Source organism: Podarcis pityusensis, assembly GCF_964106645.2.
Source record: "Podarcis pityusensis genome assembly, chromosome: 5".
Taxonomy (NCBI): domain Eukaryota; kingdom Metazoa; phylum Chordata; class Lepidosauria; order Squamata; family Lacertidae; genus Podarcis; species Podarcis pityusensis.
Window position 1 is genome coordinate 78,337,887 of NC_138032.1, and position 26,023 is coordinate 78,363,909.

Consider the following 26,023-nt stretch of genomic DNA (forward strand, 5'->3'; position numbering starts at 1 on the left):
GGCTGCTCATGATTCACCCAATCTAGAACCAGCACCAGACCAATGTGGATTGGCTTGTTGAGTTGTATGTGGCCAAAAAGGGGCAAATAAATATTGGTGATGTATACATACATAAATCAGAATATTTTGCAGACCTAGAGAAAGAGTGACCATCTTTTTGCTTCACAGCCAAATAGAAAAAGGAAGGTGCTAGAGAAAATATTGAGTCTAGTCCTCAATTACACAGAACCACATTTCTGCCATACATGGAAGTATGGGTAGGATAAAAGAAGTCTCTCTTCCAATCATCTCTCTAAACAACTACAATTTTTACCTCTCATACCATAATTGGTTGAAATCTAGCTAGTGACATATGCACACAGAGTTAAGCTTCCACAAAGATAAGGAATCATGCACACACAGGAACGGCATACATGAGATTTCTGACAAAGTTCAGCACCAGGTAGGATTCCAAGCTACTACTAAGTTTACTGGTCCAATCAAAATATTATATGCTTGGCCAGCTGCTAGAATCATAGAATCAGGAATTTGTTTTCAGCCAGAACTTGCCAGAACTCAGTTCCGGCACCTCTCTGGTGGGCACCATTGCCATGAAAATAGAACAAAGGTGGTGTTCGTGGTGAGTTCTGGCACCTCTTTTTCTAGAAAAATAGCACTGCATGGAATCATAGGATGGTAGAGTTGAAAGGGAGTCCAAGTGTTATCTAGTCCAACCCCCTGCAATGCAGGAATCATTTGCCCAACATAGGGCTCGAACCCATGACATGGAGCTTAAGAGTCTCATGCTCTAGCGACTGAGCTATCCCAGGTCCATGTGCAGCCAGAAATTGTTGCAGTTGAGCATACATTGCTGTCAATGTGCATGCATGTGCTGGCACAATGCATGCCTTTGTGCATGCCTGGGCACTGACAGCAACCTCAGCTCAGCTTGAATATTTTCTGACCCTCTGATCCTAGCAACAGGATACTGTAAGGGAGAGATAGAGTTGTGAAGGCCAGGCAGTCTAAAAGCAAACATGTACCTTCACTTCAAGCTCAATCCCTTCACCAGAGCATCACTGAAGGTGGCTGGCAGCAATCTCTGAGTGCATTCTCCAAAATGACATCCATACAGTTTGCTCTCCTATTCATAGCACAGATAAAGGTAAAAGGTAAGGCAAATGACCCCTAGATGGTTACGTTCAATCAAAGGTGACTATGGGGTTGCAGCACTCATCTCGCTTTCAGGCTGAGGGAGCAGGTGTTTGTCCACAGACAGCTTTCCGGGTCATGTGGCCTGCATGACTAAACCACTTCTGGTGTGACAGAAACCAGAGCACACAGAAACACTGTTTACCTTCCCACTGCAGCAGTACCTATTTATCTACTTGCACTGGCGTGCTTTCGAACTGCTAAGTTGGCAGGAGCTGGGACAGAGCAACAGGAGCTCACCCCGGCATGCGGATTCGAACTGCCGACCTTCTGATCGGCAAGCTCAAGAGGCTCAGTGGTTTAGACCACAGCACCACCCATGTCCTAGCACAGATAAACTAGGGAACCCACAGTAGAGCATGAGCTCCTGTCCCTCAGAAATCTCACCCCAGGCCTTAAATCTCACTGACTCAGGTCTACTCTCAAGCAGTGCAACATCTGGGCACTGCCATAGGGAGATTGAGTGCCCCTGTTCCCTGTTCCCCTACCCTTCAGACCTGACAAAAAAATTATCAGTGCTATCCTCTGGTTTTCTGACCAGAGCTGCATGCATACGACCCTGACTGGTGCATGCGCGTTCAACATGTTCAGTACAACAGGAGTGCAGCATGTGTTCAGAATTTTCATACGGGGGATGAAACACGTTCTGTAGCTTAGCCAAGCCTAGTTTGAAACTAGGAGTGTAGGAAATCCAGTTAAAGAAAACATAATCAATATTCTTCTCTGTTTCCTTCTCTAATTTAATACTGATGCTCATTTTGAAAACTGTCCAATAATGTCTCATTTTGCTAATATCTGCAATAACTGTGACTTCATTAGAAGGCATTAGACTTCACACTGAACACGAATTGACTTATGTGGAGGGCCATTATCAAGATTCATAGGGCAGAAAAGGAAAGCTTGACTACAATGGAAATGAAGTCAATAGGAGTTTCAAGTGCTCATATATCATGCTATTCACTGCCTAATTGCTATGTGGAAATGGATAATTCAGAGCATGGTCCATCATGTGTTTTCTGGAGGATTTGCCTGCGTATAAAATATAAACTTCCTTTCAATGATTTAGCATTATTTATTCTTTAATAAGAATAATAGACCTTCCTACAATTCCACTGGGTAACAGGTATGAAACATCACATGGGACTGAGATGGTACAAAAAGCTTGTGGAAGAACAAGTATGCAGAAAACCTGCATCTGTTGTTACAACATGTAAGGAAAGTAATTCGTCGTTTAAATAACTCGCCATGATATGCGTGTCTGTTTTGTGCTATGCAAAAACAGCCACAGCAATTTAAATGCATATACAGGGTGAGTCCTTTAAAAGAGGCCCCATGGATACAGAGTACACATGTTCCACGGGGCCTCTTTTAAAAGACTCACCCTGTATTTTCACACTGGCAGATAATGAAGTGCAACCTAAGACGTGCAAAATTAACTGATTGCAGAGGAATGGAAAAGACCGGATAAAAACGCAAATTAATGTTGGAACGAATTGAGGCGTGCCCATATGTCATTCTTATAAAGCGACTGAAAGTCAAACGGCAGAAAACCTATTCCTTGAAACTGGGTGTGCCCCAATCACATATAAATTCGGAGAGAGAGAGAGAGAGAGAGAGAGAGAGAGAGAGAGAGAGGTTGAAGAGCAAAATGGGATGCAGATGAAGGGAGCTGCACTCTCCCATTCCAGTTCTATACCTCTCTTCCCCTGGCCCCCACAGTTTGGACCCCAAAACTGAAAGCAAGACTTTCAGGGAGGGGAAAACAATACCTGGGAGACAATCTGTGAGGAGATAAACTGCAGAAGTGAGGAAGGAAGGTTCTGCTCTTCAGTGGCAGAGCATATGCCCACACTGCCCAGGGTGGGTGCGCTCCCGAGGGGGGCACGGATTTGGAGGCTGCCCTCCCAGGCACGGGATAGCCGCTCGGGTACATGGAGTGGCACATGTGCCCTGTAGCCGAGGGTGGAGCAAGCCACCAATGGCGGACATTCGGTGTGCCGCCTGCCCGGGACTCCCAAGGCTCTCAAAACGAAGGGGGAAGGGGGGAATGCTGCTGGCAAAGCAGCACAGCTCCCCCCCTTCCCCCAACAGCTCGGGGTAGGCTTGGGAGTCGTGGACGAGCGGCACACCAAATGTCACCCCCCTCAGTGAAGACACTTGGGGTGGTCTGCCCCCACCGCACCCCCTTCCTCCACCCCTGCTTCTCTTCTCACTTGCATTCCCCCCTTTTTTCCCACAACTTCCACTTTTATACAGCCTTTTTTATAAGGCCTCGGTCCTGTTTACCTGAAGGAGCATCTCCACCCCCATCGTTCAGCCCAGACACTGAGATCCAGCGCCGAGGGCCTTCTGGCGGTTCCCTCATTGCGAGAAGCAAAGCTACAGGGAACCAGGCAGAGGGCCTTCTTGGTAGTGGTGCCCGCCCTGTGGAACACCCATCAGATGTCAAGGAAATAAACAGCTATCTTATTTTTAAAAGACATCTGAAGGCAGCCCTGTTTGGGGAAGTTTTTAATATTTAATGCTGTATTGTTTTTAACACTCGATTGCCCAGAGTGGCTGGGGAAACTCAGCCAGATGGGCGGGGTATAAATTAATTAATTATTGTTGTTGTTGTTGTTAACGTGATTGGGGCCGGCAGCCACTTAAATTAACAGAGTCTGCTGCCATCACTTGTAGTCTGAGCTAGCCAGGTTGCGCTATCTCCCAAAGGTACAGTTAGGAGGATTCCAGGTAAAAAAGGCACTCTCAACATCATCCTTCACACACCAGGTACTTGACATTACAAAATGCGTCCTTTTCTCAATATGAAGATAGAAGTTACGTGTGAAATAATCCTTAGTTTGAGGGTAAATATTCTGCAGATAATGCCATGCTGTACTTGGCTCCCCCCCCCCCCCCGCAACCCCACCACTAATAGCAGCTTCAAATAATAGACTAACTCCCATATGGATTTAATCTATCATGTCTAGCTTGGCTGTCCAGGGTAAAAGTAGAAATATAGTCTCTGTGTGGAGGGGCCAGAGTTAAGGAAGCAGGCTACTTCATTTGGACTGAAAACCTTTGTCATTTGGGACTGTATAACAAAAAATTCATTAAGACGATATAAAATGTAAATTGAAAAATAAAAAAGGAAAACCTTGCTCCTGTCACCCCGTGTCTATCTGAGCTCCACTGTGACATCAGAGCTCCACTGGCATTGTACTGCTTTCTGTCTCCACTAAGAACTGCTAGACCCAGATCTTATCTCATACAATTGTACTCCCCATGATCTGTCACAAACTGGCCCTCGGCTCTCAAGCATCATCCCTGCAACAGTCTCGGCCAACCGGCAATCCTGCCCAGTGGTTTAAAATTGGTTCACTCATCATCACATCCTCATAACCAAATGCAATTCATTAAAAGAGGAGAAACAGGCCTGCCAACATACAGGCAGACATGGGTGGAATCTACACACACATAAAAAAACCAAAACGCTGTGAAAATGCTTACCCCCCCCCCAAAAAAAAGTTTTGAAAAATACATCGGATTTGGCATAGCTTACTGTCGCCATCTAGAGTCATAGAATCATAGAATCATAGAATCATAGAATCATAGTCGCATTTGTATATTGCATTTTACAACACATTTTAAATGTTTCATTTGCAGTTTTATAGCTGAGTCCCAGAGAGGCCAATATGCCCATTTCCGATGTGTACAACTCGTATTATCCCTGACCATTGGGCTGAAGGGCATTGTAGTCTGAAGGGCACCATGTTGGGAGAAGCCTTTGACTCTCCTAGAACCTCCCTGTGCCTTCTTAGACACAGTGAGAGTGAATATCTATTTTGATTATATATTTTGTGGTTTTATATCTTGATTTTGTTCTTTGAACTGGCCTGAGACCTCCGGGTATAGGGCGGTATATAAATTCAATCAATCAATCAATCAATCAATAATAAGCTTTACAGCAAATCAAAGCAATATTAAGTATACCTGTTCTTCTATATCTGATAGGCTTCCTTGCATATATGAAACTAAACAGTGAGTTCGATGGCTTTAGGTATTCCTTTAGGATTTCAAACCAACCCAGTAAACCTACCATTCATAAGACGGTAATGAATGTCATTAGGCTTCCCTCGGTCCCCATCAATAGCAACAACTGTTATTACCTCAGAACCCTGGAAAGAGAGAGAGAGAAAGAGGGAAAGAAAACAGGGAGCACAGGGAGGTAAAACTGCTGTAAAATATAACTCCAAGCCAACCTAATGCATCAGCTCTCTCCCATGTAGACAGGCAACACAATATAAACTGAGCACTCTACTTCCAAACAGCCTTGCCAAACACAAGCTCACCGGCATGATATGGTGAATGATTAAAGAGAGAGGAGCTAAAGGTCCTGTTCTGTATTTGTAGTTCTGCTCAGAGAATAACTTTTCTATATTTTTTTATGATGTATTTTAGCAGAGAACACGGCAAGACCAAGTTCAAGCAGCTGAAAACAAATCAAGGAGCTTCAATATCTCTGGTGGAAGAAGTAAGGACCAGCAACTTTTTGCTCAGTGATAGGAGGGGATGACCACATCTCAGAGTTGCCTTGGACTATAATGAGCGAGACACATCCTTCTGCAATTATTTAGAAAGCTTGGGGGGGGGGCGGAATTGCAGAGCTTTGAAAAGTGCTTTAGGAAGAAATCCTCTTCAATAGCTAAGAAAGCTATATGCTAAAAAAAGAGAAAAGAACGTTCGACCTGAAAATCCACTCCCTTTGCAAGTTTAATGGGCAACACCTGGATCTGTAAATAATAGTAAACCTGGAAAGAGCATTTTACTATGTGGAGTTTCTGACATACTAAGCAGGGAAAGAGGTGAGTTTTCCCATCATTTTCCATCATTATAATATGATAATATTTTTGGTTATGGGGCTCACAGTGGAGGTGATTAATGCTTAATTATCCCTGATTTCCTCTGTGAGCTCCATAAAAAACCACATACAACTCAGCGTATTTAATAATTATAGGCATTTCCAGATCATTGGTTAATAGCAGCACAAAGTAAATTATTATGTTTCACAGCTTTATAGCACCTCTTATTGCCAAGGATTATGAAGTGCATGAAAAACACCTCCAATATTCCTCAAAATCATTCTCTCCTGCCCTCTAACTGGGCAGGCTACAACAATATGGGCACTGATATATAGTACCAGTGTCTACAGAAATAACTGCAGATTGTGGAGGTGGAAGCCTCCATAAACATGCTTTGAACAGCAAGTTGCAGCACCACAGAGCTAAACTATGAGCTCGCTTCAGCTCTGGAGAATTTTATATCCACTTGCACAAGCTAAACCAGGATTAACCAAACCTTATAAGCTCCTGCAGGTTGAACTTAGATTTCTGCCGAGGTTGAAAACGCAAGTGGATGTACTACGTAAGTTTAATTTGGACATTAAGCAGGCTTGGCCTTGCCATTTGGCAAAGTCAAATAGCTGGGGACAACGTGTGCGTATAATCCTGCTACAACCCTCCGTTATATCTGAGCATCATAAATTAATTCTGTAAGAACACGGCTTGTCTAAGCAATACTTCTGCTAAGCCATTTATGGTACGTGTTTTTCCCCAGTCTGCTTCAACTCTCTCTTTGTTCATCTCCTTTCCGCCTACTGTCTTTCCAAAAACACTTGGGAAACTTAATGCAGTTTCAATATGATCTGATTTTAATTGATTAATTCTGAGCATCAAGCGTAATCCAAAGGTGCACATATAATCCACTCCACGTAAAGTGGGGTGAAAGGATATTTCAGCCTCCTCTTGAAGCAGGAGCTGCCCACACTCCTGTCAGGCATCAGAGGACCCAACCCCCACAGCAGGTTGCCAGGAATGGACAAGACAAGGAAAAGTCCTCACCATCTGCTTTTTATTCAATATTCACAGAGAGAGGCTTGGAATGCAGCCTCTCAGAATAATGGCATTGCTCTGAGTCAGTCTCCACCCCCTCCATCTCTCCCACTTCCTCTTGCATCCTCGCCACAGGTGCTGAAAAGTGTCCTTTGCCTTTGAGCTCTTTGCTCTCATACTTTCAATGCTTGCCGGGTTCTGGGAGAGGGGGGGTTCTGGAATGCTTTCTAAAGACACTGTGTCTGTCAGCTGTCCCCCCTCTTGTGCTTCTTCCTCCTCCTCTCCCATTATTTCCCAGCTTCCCCCCTCATCTGCCTCTGAGCTGTGACCTCCCTCAAACCCCTGATGTAATTCTGAACTATCTTCTTCTCCTCTCAAAGGGTCAGGCTGGGGAGGCAGTCTCCACCATTCCTCCTCTGCCCAGTTTCTGACAACTCACCTGAAAAGTGACCCCTTAAGGTCCAGGGACCTTGGACATTTTGTGGGGAGCACTCACTGTCAGAAAGGAAATCAGCAATCCCCTTGCACATGTGCACTTTGCATCCTCCCCCCTCCAGTTATTTGTTGCAGAAGCTACATCATTTTGGCAGGGTGCACAAGAAATGATTCTTGCGGTACTCACGGCCAGAGTGTCCTCATAGACATATCCATAGTAGGGAGTGCCGACAAACATCGGAGGTGTGTCCTGAACATCTTCCACATTGATTGTGACAGTGGTTGTGGCTGAGAACACCTTGTTGTTGCCACGGAGCTTGCCGCCGCCATCCTAGGATGTAAAACAGTTCCAAGATCTTAGGATCCCTTTGCATTTCACACACACAAAATGTGCTCCACTCATTTGGAGTGAGAGACCAGGCTGAGAAGTACAGCTCTGATGAGGAATGGTGGGAGCCTCCCCCTCTCTTTGGATCCTGAAGCTACCCAGGAGCAGGAGGACAGTATAGATTTGGAACAATGGTTTGCAGAAGGGCACAGTTCTGAAGACAAAAGTTGGGATGAACTGGGGGTTGAACAGCAAAGTGAAGTAGAACAGGAAGAGATAGAGCTAACAGACTCTCTCTCACCGGAGACTGTCCAGCCTATCAGTCCAAGGACACGTAGAGCACATAAGGTGGCTGCACAAAAGGCACAATGGTTGTAAGATCAGGTTGCAAGGCGCAGAAATGACGAGGGGGGAAGTGGGTGGAAACCTTAATTGGAAACACCGTCATTTCGAGAATGGCTGTGTTGGTCTTTTGCTGTGATCATTAAAGACTCTTTAAATGGTAAGCAACTCTTTTCACTTTGGCCTGCTTATCTACGGCAAAAGGGTCCGTGAAGCCTGACAATTGCTCTGCTCCTGGTAGAATAGACTAACTGGACATGTTGAAAATTATGCGTACACCAGAACTGATGGAAATAGGAAATATCTGATCTGGCACAGATAGATGGGGCTCATTTCCTGAACCATAGGAAGTTCCCCCCTCATTTTCAGCTTTTCTTCTATTAACTACTTCTGAGGAGGCCTGACCTTAAGTGTCCAAGATTCTACATCCCCAGGATTCTAAGGAGAGAGGCTTTTCCCCGGGGACCACACCCAAGGTGACAATGGTTACTGTCACTGGACCAAGGATTTATTGCAGTGCTCCTCATGGATGCAAGCCTTTCGCTGTGTCAGCACAATATCAGTGGTATCAAATTACCAGCCAGTATCCCCCCCCAATTCATCTGAATTTATCCTCTCTGCAGAATATACGATAAGCAAAGAACAAACACTTGTTGCCAACGACCCATTTGCAATATCTCAATGACTCATTTGGAATATGAATCCAGCAGTATACAAAATGCTTCTACACATTTCTCAATTTTGCTTTATTTTTAATTGCTCTTGTTTGTTCCTCAGCCGAGGTAAATCCATCACATATGCTTTGTTTGCTTTTCTTTGAAAGGTTTGCAGATTTGAGCTTCAACTGGTCAAAGGGTAGCTAAGTCGGAAAATTCCGCTCTCCTATAGGGTACCAGAGGCTGAATTTACCCAGAATCCTTAAATACAGGCCATGACATGATGGTAAGACCCCACTGATCTTGGCAACATTATTTCTGAAGGAAAAATCAGAGGACTGGAGTCCCTTAGAGACTCCCTTGTGATGGTATAATCAAAGTGCAAACAGCCTCTATGGACTGTGAGAGAATTGACTCCTGCTGGAGCTGCAGGCACAACATAGGCAATTAAGGAGTCAATTTGACATATGTAGCCAGGAGGAGCCTTTCAACACCCAGTGATCATCATGGCTGAGCAGGGCTTTGAACTTTAGAGATCATCTACACAAACAACCAGATTATGCCCCGAAACCTTTAGCTCATATAGTCACTATGTCCATTCCACCCTTTCTTGGGCCAGGGGAATTGGCCTGTACACTGGAATGTACAAAGCATCTGTACAAAGGAGTCACAGATCTGCACAAATCTGTTTTCAGTTAATTATTACTCTCTTCTCCCCACACACCCCAATTTCATTTCCTCCTCCTCCTCCACACCACACAGATTGATGTCTAAAAGCTTGTAAATGGTATTCAGAAATATAATGAGATAACAGTCCATCTTGGATTGTCCAAGTTCAGAATGAAGGTGGAGGAACCTTTTGACTGAATGCTCTCTCTCATGTATAAAACTTCCTGAACCCAGAAAAGTAGGATGTCAGGGAACAGGAGTCTAACCCAGCCTTCATACTGAGATGTGCAGGGTAGGTTTATTGTTCACAAATATTTTTTAAAGTAAACAGGAGTGTATGGTGAGGAAGGTTGCTGTTGTAGATATGGCCTCCCAGCGGTGGTAACATTGCCACATAAAATCATAGAATTGTAGAGTTGGAAGGGACCACGAGGATCGTCTTGTCCGACCCTCTGCAATGCATGAATCTTTTGCTCAACATGGGGCTCGAATCCACAACCCTGAGATTAAAGAGTCTTGTACTCTCCTGACTGAGCTATCCCAGAACAGCAAGGATAGGTAGCAAGTTTGGGCCATATAGGCAAGACCAGCAGATTAGCTTAACTGATGCACTTGAACCGTCCCAACTATGCTGCTGACTAATAATAATAATAATAATAATAATAATAATAATAATATTTTATCCTTCCTGCCCAGGCCAAAGCCGGCCATCCCAGTACACAGCAGAAACACTACTGCCAGGAGGCCAGATCCATAGTAGTGCTCCTCCTCACCCGCTCTTATTGGACTTGAAGTTAAAAATGGGCAACCACAACAATGGATCACACCTGACTACACAACAGGATTGCAATGCAACAAAGAGACCTGCTGGTTACAACTCTTAATATTTCCAGCTTATGTGGGATAACTGAAACATATATAATGGTACTATATATGGGCTTGTGATACCATAAATACACTTTTAGTATGACATAACTTTTCAGAGATGGAGAAAAGGCAAGGTCCCTATGAGAAAAGAATGGCAAAGCAAGCTGATGGACTATGCCAAAATAGCAAAACTTGACTGGAAAACTCAGAAACCAAGAGGACAAAAGCTTTATAAAAGAACAGGAAAAAATTATAAGTTATTTAGGAGACCACTGTAAGCAGATGGAAACATTGGCAGGATTTTTATTTCACTTGTAGTGTAACAATTACAATGGACAAAATGGGTTGATATAAAAATTAGAGTATGGAAGAATATGCAGTTGTAAATGTTCAAAATGGGACCCCGTGAAAGGGGCGGGGGGAAGTCCTGAGATTCGAAGGAATCTCTCTATATGGATATATATCTGGGTTTTGTATTTGTAAAACTAAATAAAAGTGATTTCAAAAATAAATGAAAATAATACGACATAGGTTTTCATGGTCTATATTAGCATTAGGCTAAGTTTCAGGAATATGGTTGGTGTGTGCATTTAGAAGTGCAGTCAGAGAAAAATAAGATACAGAAAAGTACAGACAGCAATAATTATATATACGGCAGTGGTAATTTTTTTAAAAAATGTTGACAGTATAGACCAGGGGTAGGCAACCTAAGGCCCAGGGGCTGGATGTGGCCCAATCACCTTCTCAGTCTGGCCCACGGACGGTCTGGGAATCAGCTTGTATTTACATGAGTAGAATGTGTCGTTTTATTTAAAATGCGTCTCTGAGTTATTTGTGGGGCATAGGAATTTGTTCAACCCCCCCCAAATATATATATATATATATATAGACTGGCCCACCATATGGTCTGAGGAACGGTGGACCAGCCCACGGCTGAAAAAGGTTGCTGACCCCTGGTATAGACACCCTGGCATTGGCAAGCGAATTAACACATATTTTGGTTCTGTCCACAAGTGATAACACCAAGGCTCTTGGTGTATTTTAATTCAGCACTTTTCCATTGCAGTCTCCCTTCAAATGACAAAGTGGACCTGTCTGGGCTAAATGGGCCATTGGCCTGGCTCTGTAATAAGGGAGGTCCATACATTCTCAAGATGAGAAATTGTCCACCCCTGCCCAATCATCACCATCTCTTTCAAAATGTGCACAGATATCTTGCACCCACAGACTCTGCAGGATACCACTCACTCTGTTATGGTAAAGCTGGATATGTTTGGCTGCCATAAACCATTTCTCCAGAACTTTGCACGGCAAGAATACGGAAAGATACTGGGCCATGTCCTTCACTGTAAACCCCAGGAGAAATCATAGCAAGACTTCTCGAGGATTGCTTTGATAGACTGGCAGAAGTACTGTAGATCCAGTGTTGAGAAAATATTAGATGTCACAAGCTATTTCGGGCCTGTTAGATCTCACACCATTTCTATCATCTGCAAGGGTCCTTTTCCTTGCCCTTGTACAGTTTTCCCCACAGCTGGAAAAGTACGATCAGGAGAATATATAAATACCTTTGCCACCACAGTAACAAAATAAGTTCTGGATTTTTCATAGTCAAGAGTGATCCCGGTTTTGATGCGAAGGACACCACTGTGGCGATCTATAGTAAACTTATTTGTATGGATGTTCTAGAAGAAAAGAAAAGAAATGTAAGATTGTGTGTGTCTTTAATGCATAGGTTGATAGCCTCCTGCTGTCAGAAACCAACTTTATACTATTTGCTCTGAAAGAACAAGACCTACGGCAACACAGGGAACAAGCGGCTGCCCGTGAAAAGAACGAGCACTCTGCAAAATGTGAATTTCCTTGAGACAAATGGAGTTTTAATCTTCAGTAGGTCAACTGACTGAAGCGAACTGGAGCAAACACAGAATCCATCCCCTCTGACAGTAGCATGGCCAATTACCCATTGCCGAGAAAGGAGATTTGCGTTACCAAAGAGGACACCAATTGGCATGCGGTAAATTTTATGTAGAGGCACAAATTCAGAAATAATTGATATAGTTTAAATAGAAGTGCATGCTTCCCACGATACTGGGGAAGGCACCGCGTGACTCGAGTCACTCGTTCAGTCTGCTGACCCACAGCTGCCAATTGCTCTTCAAAGCTCTCCCTTTCTATGACCTGACAGCCCTCAAAATAGAGGACCGTTCTCTTTAAAGTAGGGCATAAGGCCACCCTAATTGTCAGGGGTCTTTTTCTGAGTGAGGAGACTCTACTCACTTTATGCTCTGCAACCGCCAAGGCTTCTGTGCTCACCCCATTGTGAGACCCATTTATTTGCATTGTCCAAAGAAGGGGGAAGTACAACAGGGAGTTATGTTGATGTAAGGTAAAAGGTAAAGGACCCCTGGACAGTTAAGTCCAGTCAAAGGCGACTATGGGGTTGCAGTGCTCATCTCGCTTTCAGGCCAAGGGAGCCGGTGTTCATCCACAGACAGTTTTCCAGGTCATGTGGCCAGCAGGCCTAAACTGCTTCTGGCACAATGGAACACTGACGGAAACCAGAGCCCACAGAAATGCTGTTTACCTTCCTGCCACAACATTACACCAACCTATAAAATACTTCCTTTTGAAATCCTTGTCATCTCTACAAGTGCCAATCTAGAAACACAGAGGAGGGGCTGGTGATACGACCTGACAAAAGGATTCGAGAGGCAGAGGGCACATAGTATAGGACCAGCTCTCAGCATTTATGAATGTTGTGACAGGCTCAGCAATATTCTCAGACTTCCCGTAATTCTTATTCATGAACTCAAACCATTTATTGTAAAGGACAATTGAGTTGTATCCAGGATAGCGCTATGTGAATGTTCTCTCCGCACAAAGATTTCTGCTTGCGCAGCAAAATTTTCGCTCCCTCTCCTCCCCTGTGCATCCTAAATCTGTTCCAAGGGTTCTTCCAACCCTCTGGAGCAAATGTGGGGAGTGGGAGGAGTGGGAGTAAAGTCCTGGTACATAAACAGGAAAAAAAATTGCACAGATGGGACACAGTAGCTCAGGCACCCCCAAACTCGGCCCTCCAGCTGTTTTGGGACTACAGCTCCCATCATCCCTAGCTAACAGGACCAGTGGTCAGGGATGATGGGAATTGTAGTTCCAAAACAGCTGGGGGGCCGAGTTTGGGGATTCCTGAATTAGCTGCATACAGCCCTGTAGTCTGCCAACTTAACAGTAACAGCATCATCAAAACACAGGGTGGGTGGTTTTTTTTCTTCCTTTCCTGCCTCTGGGCACATCCCACAATTTTTAGCAGTATAACAATTCTTATACAGTTACATGTGCTTTACCAGAATATGTATAGAGTTTCATTTCAGGTAAAAGGACAGCTAGAAACACTCCTTCTGACAGCTTAGCAGTAAGGAGATTTTGTTGTGTTACTTGTGAAAGCAATTATACCCCACTGTTCGGCGCTCAGAGTGTTTTGCGGTAAAAAAATAAAATGAAATACAATACAGCCGAGAGCTTTTAAATGGAACCAAAACATAAACAGCATGGTGGAAACAAACAAAAAAATCAACCAAAGTTTAAAACTATGTGAAAGAAAAGGGGCTTCAGAACTTTGCTTAAAAGTTCAAAAGGGAGGCTCACCACCATAGTACTGTGTGCTTTCTGAGGAGGTGCAAATCTGCGAGAAGACCGTAATATTTGCCCCTTAATCATCTGGAACACTAGGACAGGGGTTGCTCAAAAAAGGAGAACGAAAAATGCTAAGGTCTCTTTTCGGTAAAGAAGAATGATTGCCTTTCTGTCTCCCTTGGCTGTGCACAATGCTCAGCTTATGGTTTCTCTCCTTTCAGTATTTTTCTCCTGTTAAGAAGATTAGATTTAATCCTACTTAAATATTTGTGCTTTCAGAAGCAGCTACTTGATTAGTGAGCTCTCCAGTGTCTGAGGAAAGACCAAAATGAATAGGTTTACATGGATTCTTTTACCTCTAGTTGGGTGGGAATCAAAATTACTCAGCTGTGAGATTTTTATATTGCAAGCTCTATTAGTTCAGGTAGGCAGTGTCTTTTTTTGCACTGAAGTTTTGTCTTTGAAAGGGAAAAAAAAAATCCATGAGAAGAACCGGAACTGTTTCCACTGAGATATTGCTCCCTCCTAGATGGGTCATTCACTGATACACAATTGCAGCCAAATAAATTAGGACTTGTGTATACAGTAGCTAGCTGGCAACTGATACACTTGTGGCAAAGTATCATTAAAAGGTAAAGGGACCCCTGACAGTTAAGTCCAGTCACGAACAACTCTGGGGTTGTGGCGCTCATACTGCACTCAAAAAACCCATATGTGTGAACAGTACCAAAAAAGAAAAGAAAAGAAAAGAAAAATTAGGGAGAAAGAAACACAAGTAAAAAGTCATATTTCAAATAGAGAAATCTCTAAGAATTGCTCTCTCCCTTTCCAGGATATGTCTGTCTTCTGCAATGTGTATGGCTTTTTGCACTGTAGGGAGGGGAAATGAGAAGGTCACAAAACCATACTTTTGCCTGCAGCTCAATACACAAAACAACCTTTCCTAACTCATCGTCTCAAGTAACCCTGGGAGGTAGATAAGTGATGCTTTCAGTTTATGAATTGGAAACTGAGGCAGACAGCTGCAGCGATCACAGAGCCTAGGACTTGCTGATCAGAAGGTCGGCGGTTCGGATCCCCGTGATGGGGTGAGCTCCTGTTGCTCGGTCCCTGCTCCTGCCAATCTAGCAGTTCGAAAGCACGTCAAAGTGCAAGTAGATAAATAGGTACCACTCCGGCGGGAAGGTAAACGGCGTTTCCATGCGCTGCTCTGGTTCGCCAGAAGTGGCTTAGTCATGCTCGCCACATGACCCAGAAGCTGTACGCCGGCTCCCTCAGCCAATAATGCGAGATGAGCGCCGCAACCCCAGAGTCGGCCACGACTGGACCTAATGGTCAGGGGTCCCTTTACCTTTACCTTTTACCCATCTAACCTCTGAGTCACACAAGTCCGCTTACCCACTCTTAGGGGTGTGGCAGCTTTGTGGAACAGCCAGCGCCTCTCCTCCCACCAACGATGCAGGGCTGGGCATCAGGGTCTGATCCTTGCTGGACCACGAGCTTCAAATCCTGCTCTGCATCAGCCTGCCAAACTGGCAAATGGCAGGCTGGTGTAGAGGGCTAGGCTCTCTGGGGGCAGGCTGGAGGGAACAATCAGGCTTCCCTCAGGTCCACGCCTGGGGGATTTAAAACAGCCCGCACCAGCCCCCGATGCCCAGCTCTTCTTCATCGGATCAAACCAACTCCAGTAATTTTGCATTTACTCATTGAATTGACCTTGCTATGGCTGTGGTAGTTGCCGCATTTATGGGGCTGGGTAGGAATTTGCTTATCAGGCAAATTGGCTGTGACCTGGAGGTTTTGCCTACCTCGTAGCAATTGTCACAACTTTTAGAGGTTTAGGCATTGAGTAGCGCGGGTGGCGCTGTGGGTAAAACCTCAGCGCCTAGGACTTGCCGATCGCATGGTCGGCGGTTCGAATCCCCGCGGCGGGGTGCGCTCCCGTCGTTCGGTCCCAGCGCCTGCCAACCTAGCAGTTCGAAAGCACCCCCGGGTGCAAGTAGATAAATAGGGACCGCTTACCAGCGGGAAGGTAAACGGCGTTCCGTGTGCTGCGCTGGCTTGCCAGATGCAGCTTGTCACGCTGGCCACGTGACCCGGAAGTGTCTGCGGACAGCGCTGGCTCTCGGCCTATAGAGTGAGATGAGCGCACAACCCTAGAGTCTGGCAAGACTGGCCCATATGGGCAGGGGTACCTTTACCTTTAACCTTAGCCTGGTTTGGAAGGGGGGGTTGTACCCTGGCCTTCCCATCCAGAAATAGAGTAACCTATTAAAGGGATCTGTGATGGAGTTACTTCTGTCCATTTAGCCAGACAAGGGGCTTGGGCCTCAGCGGTCCTAGAGGTGGTGATCCCTGAGGGGATCCCCCTATTTGATGTAAGTCGTAGGAACCCCCGCTGCCGGTGTTGACCCTGATGTCATTTCTGGTAGGCAGCCTGGAAATAAATGCTTACCCAATGGCTATGCCAAACCACTTCATCTGAAGTCAATAAAGTTGTGGCCTGATTTGATCCCATTCAACTGTGTGGTCTCCTTTATTGGTAGCTCACCTGGGCGGAGGGGGCACAGCCTGGCCCTGCAAGTATCATTTCAGAATATTTTTATCTCATGCTGTACCAAGCTGAGCTCATAGATGGGGAACCTGTGACCCTCTAGATGTTGTTGGACTGCAGCTCCCATCATCCTTGACTGGAGGATGGCGGCTGAGGTTGATGGGAGTTGCAGTCCAACAATATCTGGAATGGCAAAGGTCCTCATTCCTGCATTATATCATTATGGAAGTTCTAATGTTCTTAGTATTAACTTTATAGTCAGAAGGTACTCAAACAAACAGACACCATGAGATGGATTTTACCATATTTTTCGCTCCATAAGATGCACCTGACCATAAGACGCACCTAGTTTTTAGAGGGGGGAAAGCAAGAAAAAAAATATTCTGCACAGAGCATGTAAGCAGCTCTTGCTTTTCTTGCTTTAAACCCTTCCGTCGCTCCTCCCCGCTTCACTGAGAAGCCAGCAGAGCAAACTGCACGGCTCTCACTGAAGCCAGCAGAGCAAGAGCAAGAGCGATAGCTGCACAGCGCCTCTTGTTCTGCTGGCTTCCCAGCAAAGCGGGAGGAATGACGAAAGGGAGCCCTTACAAGGGAGCGCTGAGCAGAGCCTGGCAGCGGCTCTTGCTGGCTTTTCTGGGAGGTGTGGGAAGGGACAGAGGGCAGCCTGTCAGTCCCTTCTCCCTCCTCATGGAAAAGCCCCCAAGAGCCGCACACACGCTAGGCGCGGCTCTTTAAAGGGAGCGCTGAGCAGAGCCTCCCACCTGCTTTCACTCCTTAAGATGCACACACATTCCCCCTTACTTTTTAAGAGGGGAAAAGTGCGTCTTATGGAGCGAAAAATATGGTAAGTGGCTCCCAGTGCTTCCAGTCCACTCTTTGTCTTATTCCTGGGGTGCCTGACACCTAAGTCAATATTTACCTGCAGAAAGTAGGTTATGCTCCCCCCTGAACCAGTGTCTCTGTCTATGGCTTCAATTTTCAAGATGCTGCTGCCTGAAGGTGTGTTCTGTGAATCCAAACAGAGAACATAATCAGAGATGGGCATAAGAAATTAGGGGGTATTAGTAAAATATAAATATACTCCTATGATGGGAAGGTAATGTGTTAGGAAAGCAAAAAGAGAGAGTGAGAACAATGAGATATTGCATTGGGAAGAAGGGGAAAGAGAATCAAGTTCATTCCTTCCCCATCCATCCCAAAATCACAGCAGCAACAAGGAGAGAGACAGAGCAATGAAGAATATGTCCATGTCAGCTGTTTTTACTCTTCACTGAGCACTGAAGTGTACAGTCTAAAGCTTGGGGAAAGTTTCCGGAAAGGCAGGGTAAAAACTGACATAACATTTGACAGATGAAACCTCTATAGAGCAGTGGGAATAGTTTTAGATACGCTCTCAAAATGATCAATACAAACTTACTTTTTTGAGCTCTTATAAAATGATTTGGGCAGTTTCCTGGGGAAGCAGATAGTGGGCAGCTGTAACTGATTGGCTAGCGCCCAGGAAATCACCAAATGCTGCCTCCCAGTCCCCAAGGCAGTTTGTAGTAGTTGTTATTACTTTTTTACCTTACTTTAAAAATGAAATAAAATAATGACACCTTTTCTTTCCAGACAAGGGATAACGACATTATCATCAAATTGCAAAGCTCATCAGAAACCTTCATTTGAAGTGGAATTGCATATGTCAACACTGCTTGAATCTTACCACAAAAGCAGCCAGTGCACAACTTACAGCTATGCTCATCATGGGGTAGCCGAACCCAATTTCCTCTCTGTTTACATTTGCTAAAAAGACAGAGTTAAGTTTCACCAACCTCCAGGACTTGGGCTATGTATGGTGTGTTGGTAAATTCTGGGCTCTCGTCATTAGCATCTGTTACAAGGATCCTGACTTTCTCAGCCACCTAAAGTTGAACATGATGCAATTTTAGACAGGAAAGTGGATTTATACCAAGGAGTGATCATATGCATACTTGGCTGCATCTTAGCCCTAATGACAACCATTTTAAGAACTACTAGGATCAGAACAAGAGTTCCTCAAGGGTGGCAGCTTTGATCCCCGTATGGGACAGTTGCATATTCCTGCATTGCAGGGGGTTGGACTAGGCCAGTGGTCCCCAACCCTTTTTGGACCATGCCCCCACCTAAGCATCTCTAAAATCCTGATGCCCACCCCCGCCGTGACGTATAATTCTTATTATTCAAAAAATGAACTCCTGTTCACTAAAAGGCCTAAAAGGCCATTAACTTGGTCTAAACAAGCTTCCAAAGAACATGGCATCCATGAAAGAGAAAAATAAAAGAACGAAAGGACAGTTGAAGTACAGTGGTACCTCAGGTTACATACGCTTCAGGTTACATACACTTCAGGTTACAGACTCCGCTAACCCAGAAATAGTACCTCGGGTTAAGAACTTTGCTTCAGGATGAGAACAGAAAATGTGCTTCGGCGGCGCGGGGGCAGCAGGAGGCCCCATTAGCTAAAGTGGCGCTTCAGGTTAAGAACAGTTTCAGGTTAAGAACGGACCTCCGGAACGAATTAAGTACTTAACCCGAGGTACCACTGTACTGAGGAAGAAATCACTAAGAAATTTTTTTAATGTGTGTGTTGCAATATATATTTATATAGTAGTAGTAGTAGTAGAAGAAGAAGAAGAAGAAGAAGAAGAGTTTGGATTTGATATCACTACCCGAAGGAGTCTCAAAGCAGCTAACAATCTCCTTTCCCTTCCTCCCCCACAACAAACACTCTGTGAGGTGAGTGGGGCTGAGAGACTTCAGAGAAGTGTAATTAGTCCAAGGTCACCCAGCAGCTGCATGTGGAGGAGCGGAGACGCGAACTCGGTTCCCCAGATTACGAGTCTACCACTCTTAACCACTACACCACACTGGCTCCCTGTATACGAGGCCCCTAGAACCATAGGAAATGCAAAAAGGTCACTGTTAATAACTCATTCTCAAATTGCCTCCCTGAAAAATTAAATTGCCCCCCTGTGGGGCATGTGCCCCACGTTGGGAACCATGGGACTAGACAATCCTCGAGGTCCCTTGCAACTCTACAATTTTATGATTCTTCGATTTTATCCGTTTCATTGAGGGACCTACACTTCTAGCCTTTGGGGGGAGTGTATCTCTATCCTCTTTCTTCCAACAATTCACAGGCCAGGGTTCAAAGCTCCACATGTGGGAGGGCTTCCCTCCAATGTGAGGAAGTTAAACATTCACCCACTCCCCCATGCAGTGCAGATTTTGCCTTTTTTTGTTCACAAGATGCTATTCCCACTAAGAAAACCTTAATATGGAAATAATGTGTTTATCTGTGTCTACTCGTGAGTCAGATGCACATGTGCCAACCCACTCTTGGAGTCTTGGTGAAGCCCATGTCTGAGTGAGTGATTAGTTACAAGGATCTGGTTGGGACAGATATGGAGGGTGGCTAAGAGCCCGGGGACTGCCCCAATATAATAGATTTTTTTAAAAAAATGTTTATTTGGTTTTCAGATCAAAGTTTTACAATCACATATCCAATATACAACATAAAAACAAGATTCTGAAGAATCTGCTGGACTTCCTTCCTCCCCTTTCTGTGTCGTATTGTTAATCATTTCCTCCTGCATCTTTTATGATAATCCAAATCTTTTACATCTCCGTTATGCCCAAAATTCACCATTAAACTACAAGTATTATTCCAGTCCTACTAATGGTGGGTGGGTTATAATTTATCTTAAAGACCATTGTAAACACTTATATCAGATAAACCAAAAAACCTAGGGGTGATTCCTCACATCCCACAATCTATCCCTTGGAAATATCCAAGCGGTTGATTTGGCAGTTAGGAGAATGGCAACTGTTTCCTTTTCCATTATCTGATACAGAATCGAACATGAATAGGCAACGGTGAGGAAAACCCCTTTTCTCTTGAAATACTTACCGTACTTAAGCCATCTGAGATGCTGACGACAACTTCAACCTCATCTTCTCTCTTAAAATAGAAAATAGAAGAATTGTTGTCCACAGGGTTGATGGGATCTAAGACTCATATTTTTAGAAGTGTAAAAATACAGCATTTATCAAATATTTTCTTGCTTTCTATGTAGTATTGTTTTAGCTGGCTAAATAAGTAACACATAACTCTGTCTGAAGAACGGAGTTAGGAGACCATTAACAGCAGAAACCTAGGGATGTCTGCTTAAATGTATGATCTATTGAGTTCAATGGGGCTTCCTCCCAAGTAAGTGTGGGCAAGTTCATGTGCACCTTTATTGTGGAGTAAGCCCAACTGAATTCAGGAATTAATTCTGAGTAAATATCCACATTGACTATAACTGTTTGTAGAGTAACCTTTCGAATATATGGAGTTTGTCTTCAATTTGTGGACTTCTTGGAAACATCCCTTTGGTGGACATAATTATGGTTACTAACATTTTATTTTAGCATGTTTATTTATGTGAAACATTATACCACAACTATTCTTTACAAATATTAGGAAGTTTGCAATAAACCCAAATCACCCAAATTTTCAAATTCCATGTTTTATAAGCTGAAAATGAGGCTAAAAAATTATCGTTATTTCTGCCATTTGCTTCATACTGATTATACTCATTTTGTCCCCCAAATTAATGGATGGTATAACCAGTTGTCCTATGATTGATAGATATGGCCCTAAATTTTCACTGGAGGCAATAAACCTGTGTCTGGACTGAACCATTTTAGACCACAGGTAGACGATCATATGGTTGAATATTCCTCCCTAAAAGAAAACAAAATCTTTGCACAGAGTAAAGAGCATGTCAGGGAGATGGGCTTAAACTTAAACTTCTCCCTAGTTTCCTTTGTGTGATTTTATTTTTTTTATAAAGATGAATTTGATTATGTGAATGCCCCACCCCCATGACATTTTAAGTGAACAGCCCAGGTAGGGGGTTATCAGCTCAGTGGGAACTAAGCTACAAACAGCTGACACAAACAACCATCTTAAATTGATCCTGACACCACAAATAGATTCCGCTTTATTGCACTGTACCTCACGGTCCAGCTCTTCAATCAGTGTAACATTTCCATAGTTTTCATCAATAGCAAAGTACTTTCTTGACCCAGATTCAAAGGTCATGCCATAGGTTACCGGATCCCCTTCGGGATCTGTTCCATTTAACGTGTACACGTGTGTACCTGAAAGAGAGAGATTAGGACACCTTGTAGAAAAATTTGCTTTTGGGGGGTATTGTGAAGAGCCACTGCAAATGTTGTTATACAGTGGAACCTCGGTTGTCGAACATAATCTGTTCCGGAAGACCGTTCGACTTCCAAAACTTTCGACAACTGAGGTGCAATTGCTGGTCGGCAAAATCCATTGTAAAAATGGAGAAACACTCCTTGGAAGCTGTTTGACTTCTGAGGCGCGTTCGAAAATGGAAGTATTCACTTCCGGGTTGTCGGTGTTCAAAAGCCGAAACATTCGACTTCCGTAGCGTTCGACAACTGAAGTTCCACTGGAGTAACATTTGTGTGTGTGAAAAAAATTGAAGTACATTGCTGTCTTTAAGAAAAAACCTAGGTCATTCTTTTTCTCACTTGAGATTGAAACTAGTTTGAAGGGAAATGCATCAAAACACAGTATTTCATAAGCAGTGAGAGGCAGTGTCGTAGCTTGGGGCGGTTGCCCTGAGTGCAAAATTGTCAGGGGTGCAAAATTTCAATACTTTACCTTAGGCGTGCTAAAGGAGTTCTCGCGTTTTTGTTTTGTTTTGTTTTGTTGTTTTGCAAGCAAACAAGGACCAAAAGCCCTGCTCTTCCGTGCCTCCCTCCTGCAAGCTGATATCAACTGATGTTTCACTGGTTGTGCGAATGCCAGGATGTTAATAGGATGTTAAAATGGGAAGGTTTTACGGCTTCTCCTTCAGATCAGCCTTGGTGTCTGGCTGATAATTTTTACACCTTTCTCAGCACAAGCTCTCCATATCATTAGCACCCGGGGAACACTTCTCAGTGCAGAATTAACACCAATTAAAAAAAAATCTATATTTGGCATTTCTGCCTCCTCTTGCTGAAAAGAAAAGTGAATTTAAAATTAGTCTTATCTTTGTGGGCACCAGCAAATGGAAACAGAAGCAAACACAGCAGTCTTCATCCCTTGGGGCAGGGGGAAACAAAAGCCTTTCCCTAGGTCCATTATGATTTGTGAGCTGAAACTGAATCTTGGCATTAATCTACCTACCTAGTCAATATATCAGGTGTACAGTGAGGAGCAGTAAAACCAGTGATATTTTTCTAGAAAAAGTGATGCTGGAATTCACCATCATCACCTCCCTGGTTCTCTTACAATGGCAATGACGACCACCTGAGAGGAACTGAATTCTGGTGAGTTCCGGCTGAAAAAAAAGCCTTGAATAAAACTCTGGAGGAAATGCCCATGAAAAAGGTAAAACTCTGGACAGGTGAGAAGGGAAAACAGGAACTACAGTAGGAATGGGAAAGTAAAAAAAAAAAAAAGGAAACAGGTAAAGGACCCCTGGATGGTTAAGTCCAGTCAAAGGCGGTTATGGAGTTGTGGCGCTCATCTAGCTGGGTTTCCCCAGCCACTCTAGACATAGTTTGGAGTAGGTCCAAGTAATGCCCACAAAAAGCATGGGGCAAAGTGGGAGAGGAATTTGGGGGTGCAAAAGGTCTACAAGACCCCAGTGTATCTTTTTCATTTCTTCTGTGGCACATCACAGCCAGGGTGATCCACTTCTCTGCTCCCTCCTCCATCATTTTGTTTTCTCTCTCTCGCCACATGATCCTGGCCAATCGAGAATCGCGTAGTGAGCGAGAGGATTTCGCATGTAGCCAATCGGAATTGGCCACCTACCGTTATTACTGAGAGTGAGCGTTGCGCTTACGGTGGTGGGGGGAGGGATGGATAATCCTCGTGTTGTCCTGACAGACCAGATGACTCGCTCTTCCTAGCTTCTTACCCTTTGCCGGAATGTGGCACGGTGCAGGAAGAAAAGGAATTTGCCGGGATGTCTGGAAAGTGCAGGGATGTGCACAAGAAAGGAACATTGTGGAGGGCGGGCACGTGGATAGAGGCTTAGATGGTGGCATTCAACTGCTAAGGAGAGTTCAAGCCTGGGAAGGGAAAGCTGGTGATGGGTGCCAGCCATGGTTTTGGTGAAGGAATTTGGATAGGCAAAATATGGAAGGCTGGCATGTTTGGACTGATTTATGAGAGAATGATTAAAAGAAATTAAACTCTGGTCCCCTAACTGGCAAATTTCTGGTTAAAGAAAGTCAGGCATCTGCTGGAAGTGGAGTTTTGTGTTTGACCCATTCGAATGTAATGTTCCTGTCCTACAACAAATCCCTTGTGCGTTAATTGTGTGAAAAATACCAGATAGATAACTCATTCTAGGAAGGAAGTTCTAGAAACAAGCTTAAGTGTGCAGGGCCAATGGAAATTCATGTTTACTAACACTTGCATCGCAGTGCTCACCCAGGCCCCATTGAATTGGCTGAGTGTCGCCATTTGTTGTGCAAAATTACAGCCAAAATAGTGTACACACATGCATTTGAAGGCACATGAATGCTACTTACACAAATGGCCCATTTAACTCATTTCATTTATAGATAAGTCTTCAAGTTTAAAGACAAGAAGAGTTTTTAGGTGGACACAACCTGCACAAATACGACTGAGTCTCTTTTCTTAGTTTTTAACAAATGAAAAAGAAACCAGCAAATTAATATTGTTATTTTGAAAAAGGAGTGGGCTATATCGTAAGACTGACCGACAGCTGTGTCTTCCGAAAGGCTGAGAAGTGCCATGTTCCCGTTAGTGCTGCTAGCTCCATTGTCGAAGAAATAGGGAGCGTAATTCGCCTGAGCTGCAGGTCGGAAAGAAAACAGAACCCAAAACAAAAGCATTCTTTAGATCACAAACAGATGAATTTGCTACCCCGCCTGCCTCTGAGTACAAAGCAAAGATCAACCCTCAAGGGAATAATCTGAGTTCACAATATATCCAATTATGCTAATAGATCACATCTACATTTTAGAAAGTTTATGGCCGTATTTAAGGGATCCTGTACTATCTGGTTAATAATACAAATGGCTATGAATCAGTTAACATATTACAGATGTACCCGTATATATAACACACAGAAAACGAATTAATCAGGATCCCACCAGACAGTCTGAAGTTTTCTGCTTGTTGAATGAGCCTTCATTAAATGCTCACTAACTGCAAAACGAGCATCTTTGACCTCCAGGCAATCCCTAAGCAATCTATTGGAGATTCTAAAACATTTTGATTTTCAGGGATGCCTATCAAGAAGCCATAATGAAATAATTACTTACTTGCTGCAAGAGAACAGCAAAGTTCAAAGAAAAAAAAAGTAAAAATGAAATGAAATTAGTTATCATTCTAATCACAGATCAAGAATCAATAACAGCCCACTTGGAGCTACAGGTAATACAATCGGGGGGGGGGAGGGGGGACAGCCAGCAAGCAGTATTTATTTACACAGTTATCAAGAAACAGTTGCAAGGCCACATTATGAAGGATTACTAACAAAGCTTAGGCGTACATTGCTGTCCTATAGTTTCTTAAGGAGCCAAGAGGTTTTTTGTACTTACCCAGGCAGACATGTATCAAATTGAGGAACAAAGATGGGGGCAGCTGCCATAGATGCTTCATCCCCCCAAAGCAAGGGTCAGTATCTTCTGAGTTTGGGGGCAGGTGGGTGGAAATTATGGCCCCAAAGACCCGGCAGTAAGCTGTCCTTCAGCCCCGTGCAGCGGGGAGAGGCAGGAGCAGATGTTAAGATGTTAAGTGGATGACGCGTCTTAATTTCCAAGGAATTTAAAGGCGCTCCTTCCTTCCACCTAATTAGACCAATTACTTTGCAAGGAGCTCTGGGACTCATTTCTCTGCAAGAGAGTTTGGAGGAACCAACATCACTCTCTGCTGGGGCTGTTATTGTCGTGCGCTGCACTCACACCGCCCAATAAAACATTTTCCAGATCTGGAAAAGACAAGGTAAAACCAGGGTTTGAAATATCCCTCTCCTTCTTTTTTCTAACCTCGCTTTTCTTTTTTCCAGAAATGGAAGGAAGGACAATTTTTACCTCCCTCGAAAGGCTGATGGAACAAATTCTCAAAAGTAAATCAACTTTGACTTACTGAGTGAGCAGCAACATGTAGCATTCTTATAACCAGGAAATCTTTGCCTGAAAGATGGATGTAAATGTAACGAAGAGAAGTGCTCGTTAATCTAGATAATTATTTTACTACATTTTCAAGACTGACATTGTATTAGATTTCTAATACTTGATTGATAAGTCCACCAATTTGATAACCAATATAGATAACATTTAAAAACAACAGGGCTTTTGTTTCTCATTCCACTTTATATTTGATAGAAAGAAAACTGTGGTGTTTTTTAAAATATCATTTTGAAGATTTGTGCATCGCAGGGGGTTGGATTAGATGATCCTT

General features: G+C 43.8%; 1 protein-coding gene across 2 annotated transcripts in view; it reads right to left on the reverse strand.

Moving 5' to 3' along the window:
• CDHR1 (cadherin related family member 1) overlaps window positions 1-25,460 on the reverse strand; it is a 54,907-nt gene extending 29,447 nt beyond the window's left edge. For both annotated transcript variants that reach the window (XM_081004932.1, XM_081004933.1), the window contains exons 1-9: window positions 25,162-25,460; window positions 24,315-24,410; window positions 21,575-21,720; window positions 20,483-20,533; window positions 18,366-18,455; window positions 17,471-17,557; window positions 11,930-12,046; window positions 7,687-7,830; window positions 5,273-5,351 (exon numbers count right to left, since the gene is read on the reverse strand). In XM_081004932.1, coding sequence (XP_080861058.1) covers window positions 5,273-5,351; window positions 7,687-7,830; window positions 11,930-12,046; window positions 17,471-17,557; window positions 18,366-18,455; window positions 20,483-20,533; window positions 21,575-21,720; window positions 24,315-24,410; window positions 25,162-25,222 — 871 coding nt within the window. In that variant the 5' untranslated portion in view covers window positions 25,223-25,460. The remainder of the gene's footprint in view (window positions 1-5,272; window positions 5,352-7,686; window positions 7,831-11,929; window positions 12,047-17,470; window positions 17,558-18,365; window positions 18,456-20,482; window positions 20,534-21,574; window positions 21,721-24,314; window positions 24,411-25,161) is intronic.
• Window positions 25,461-26,023: the final 563 nt, after the last annotated feature.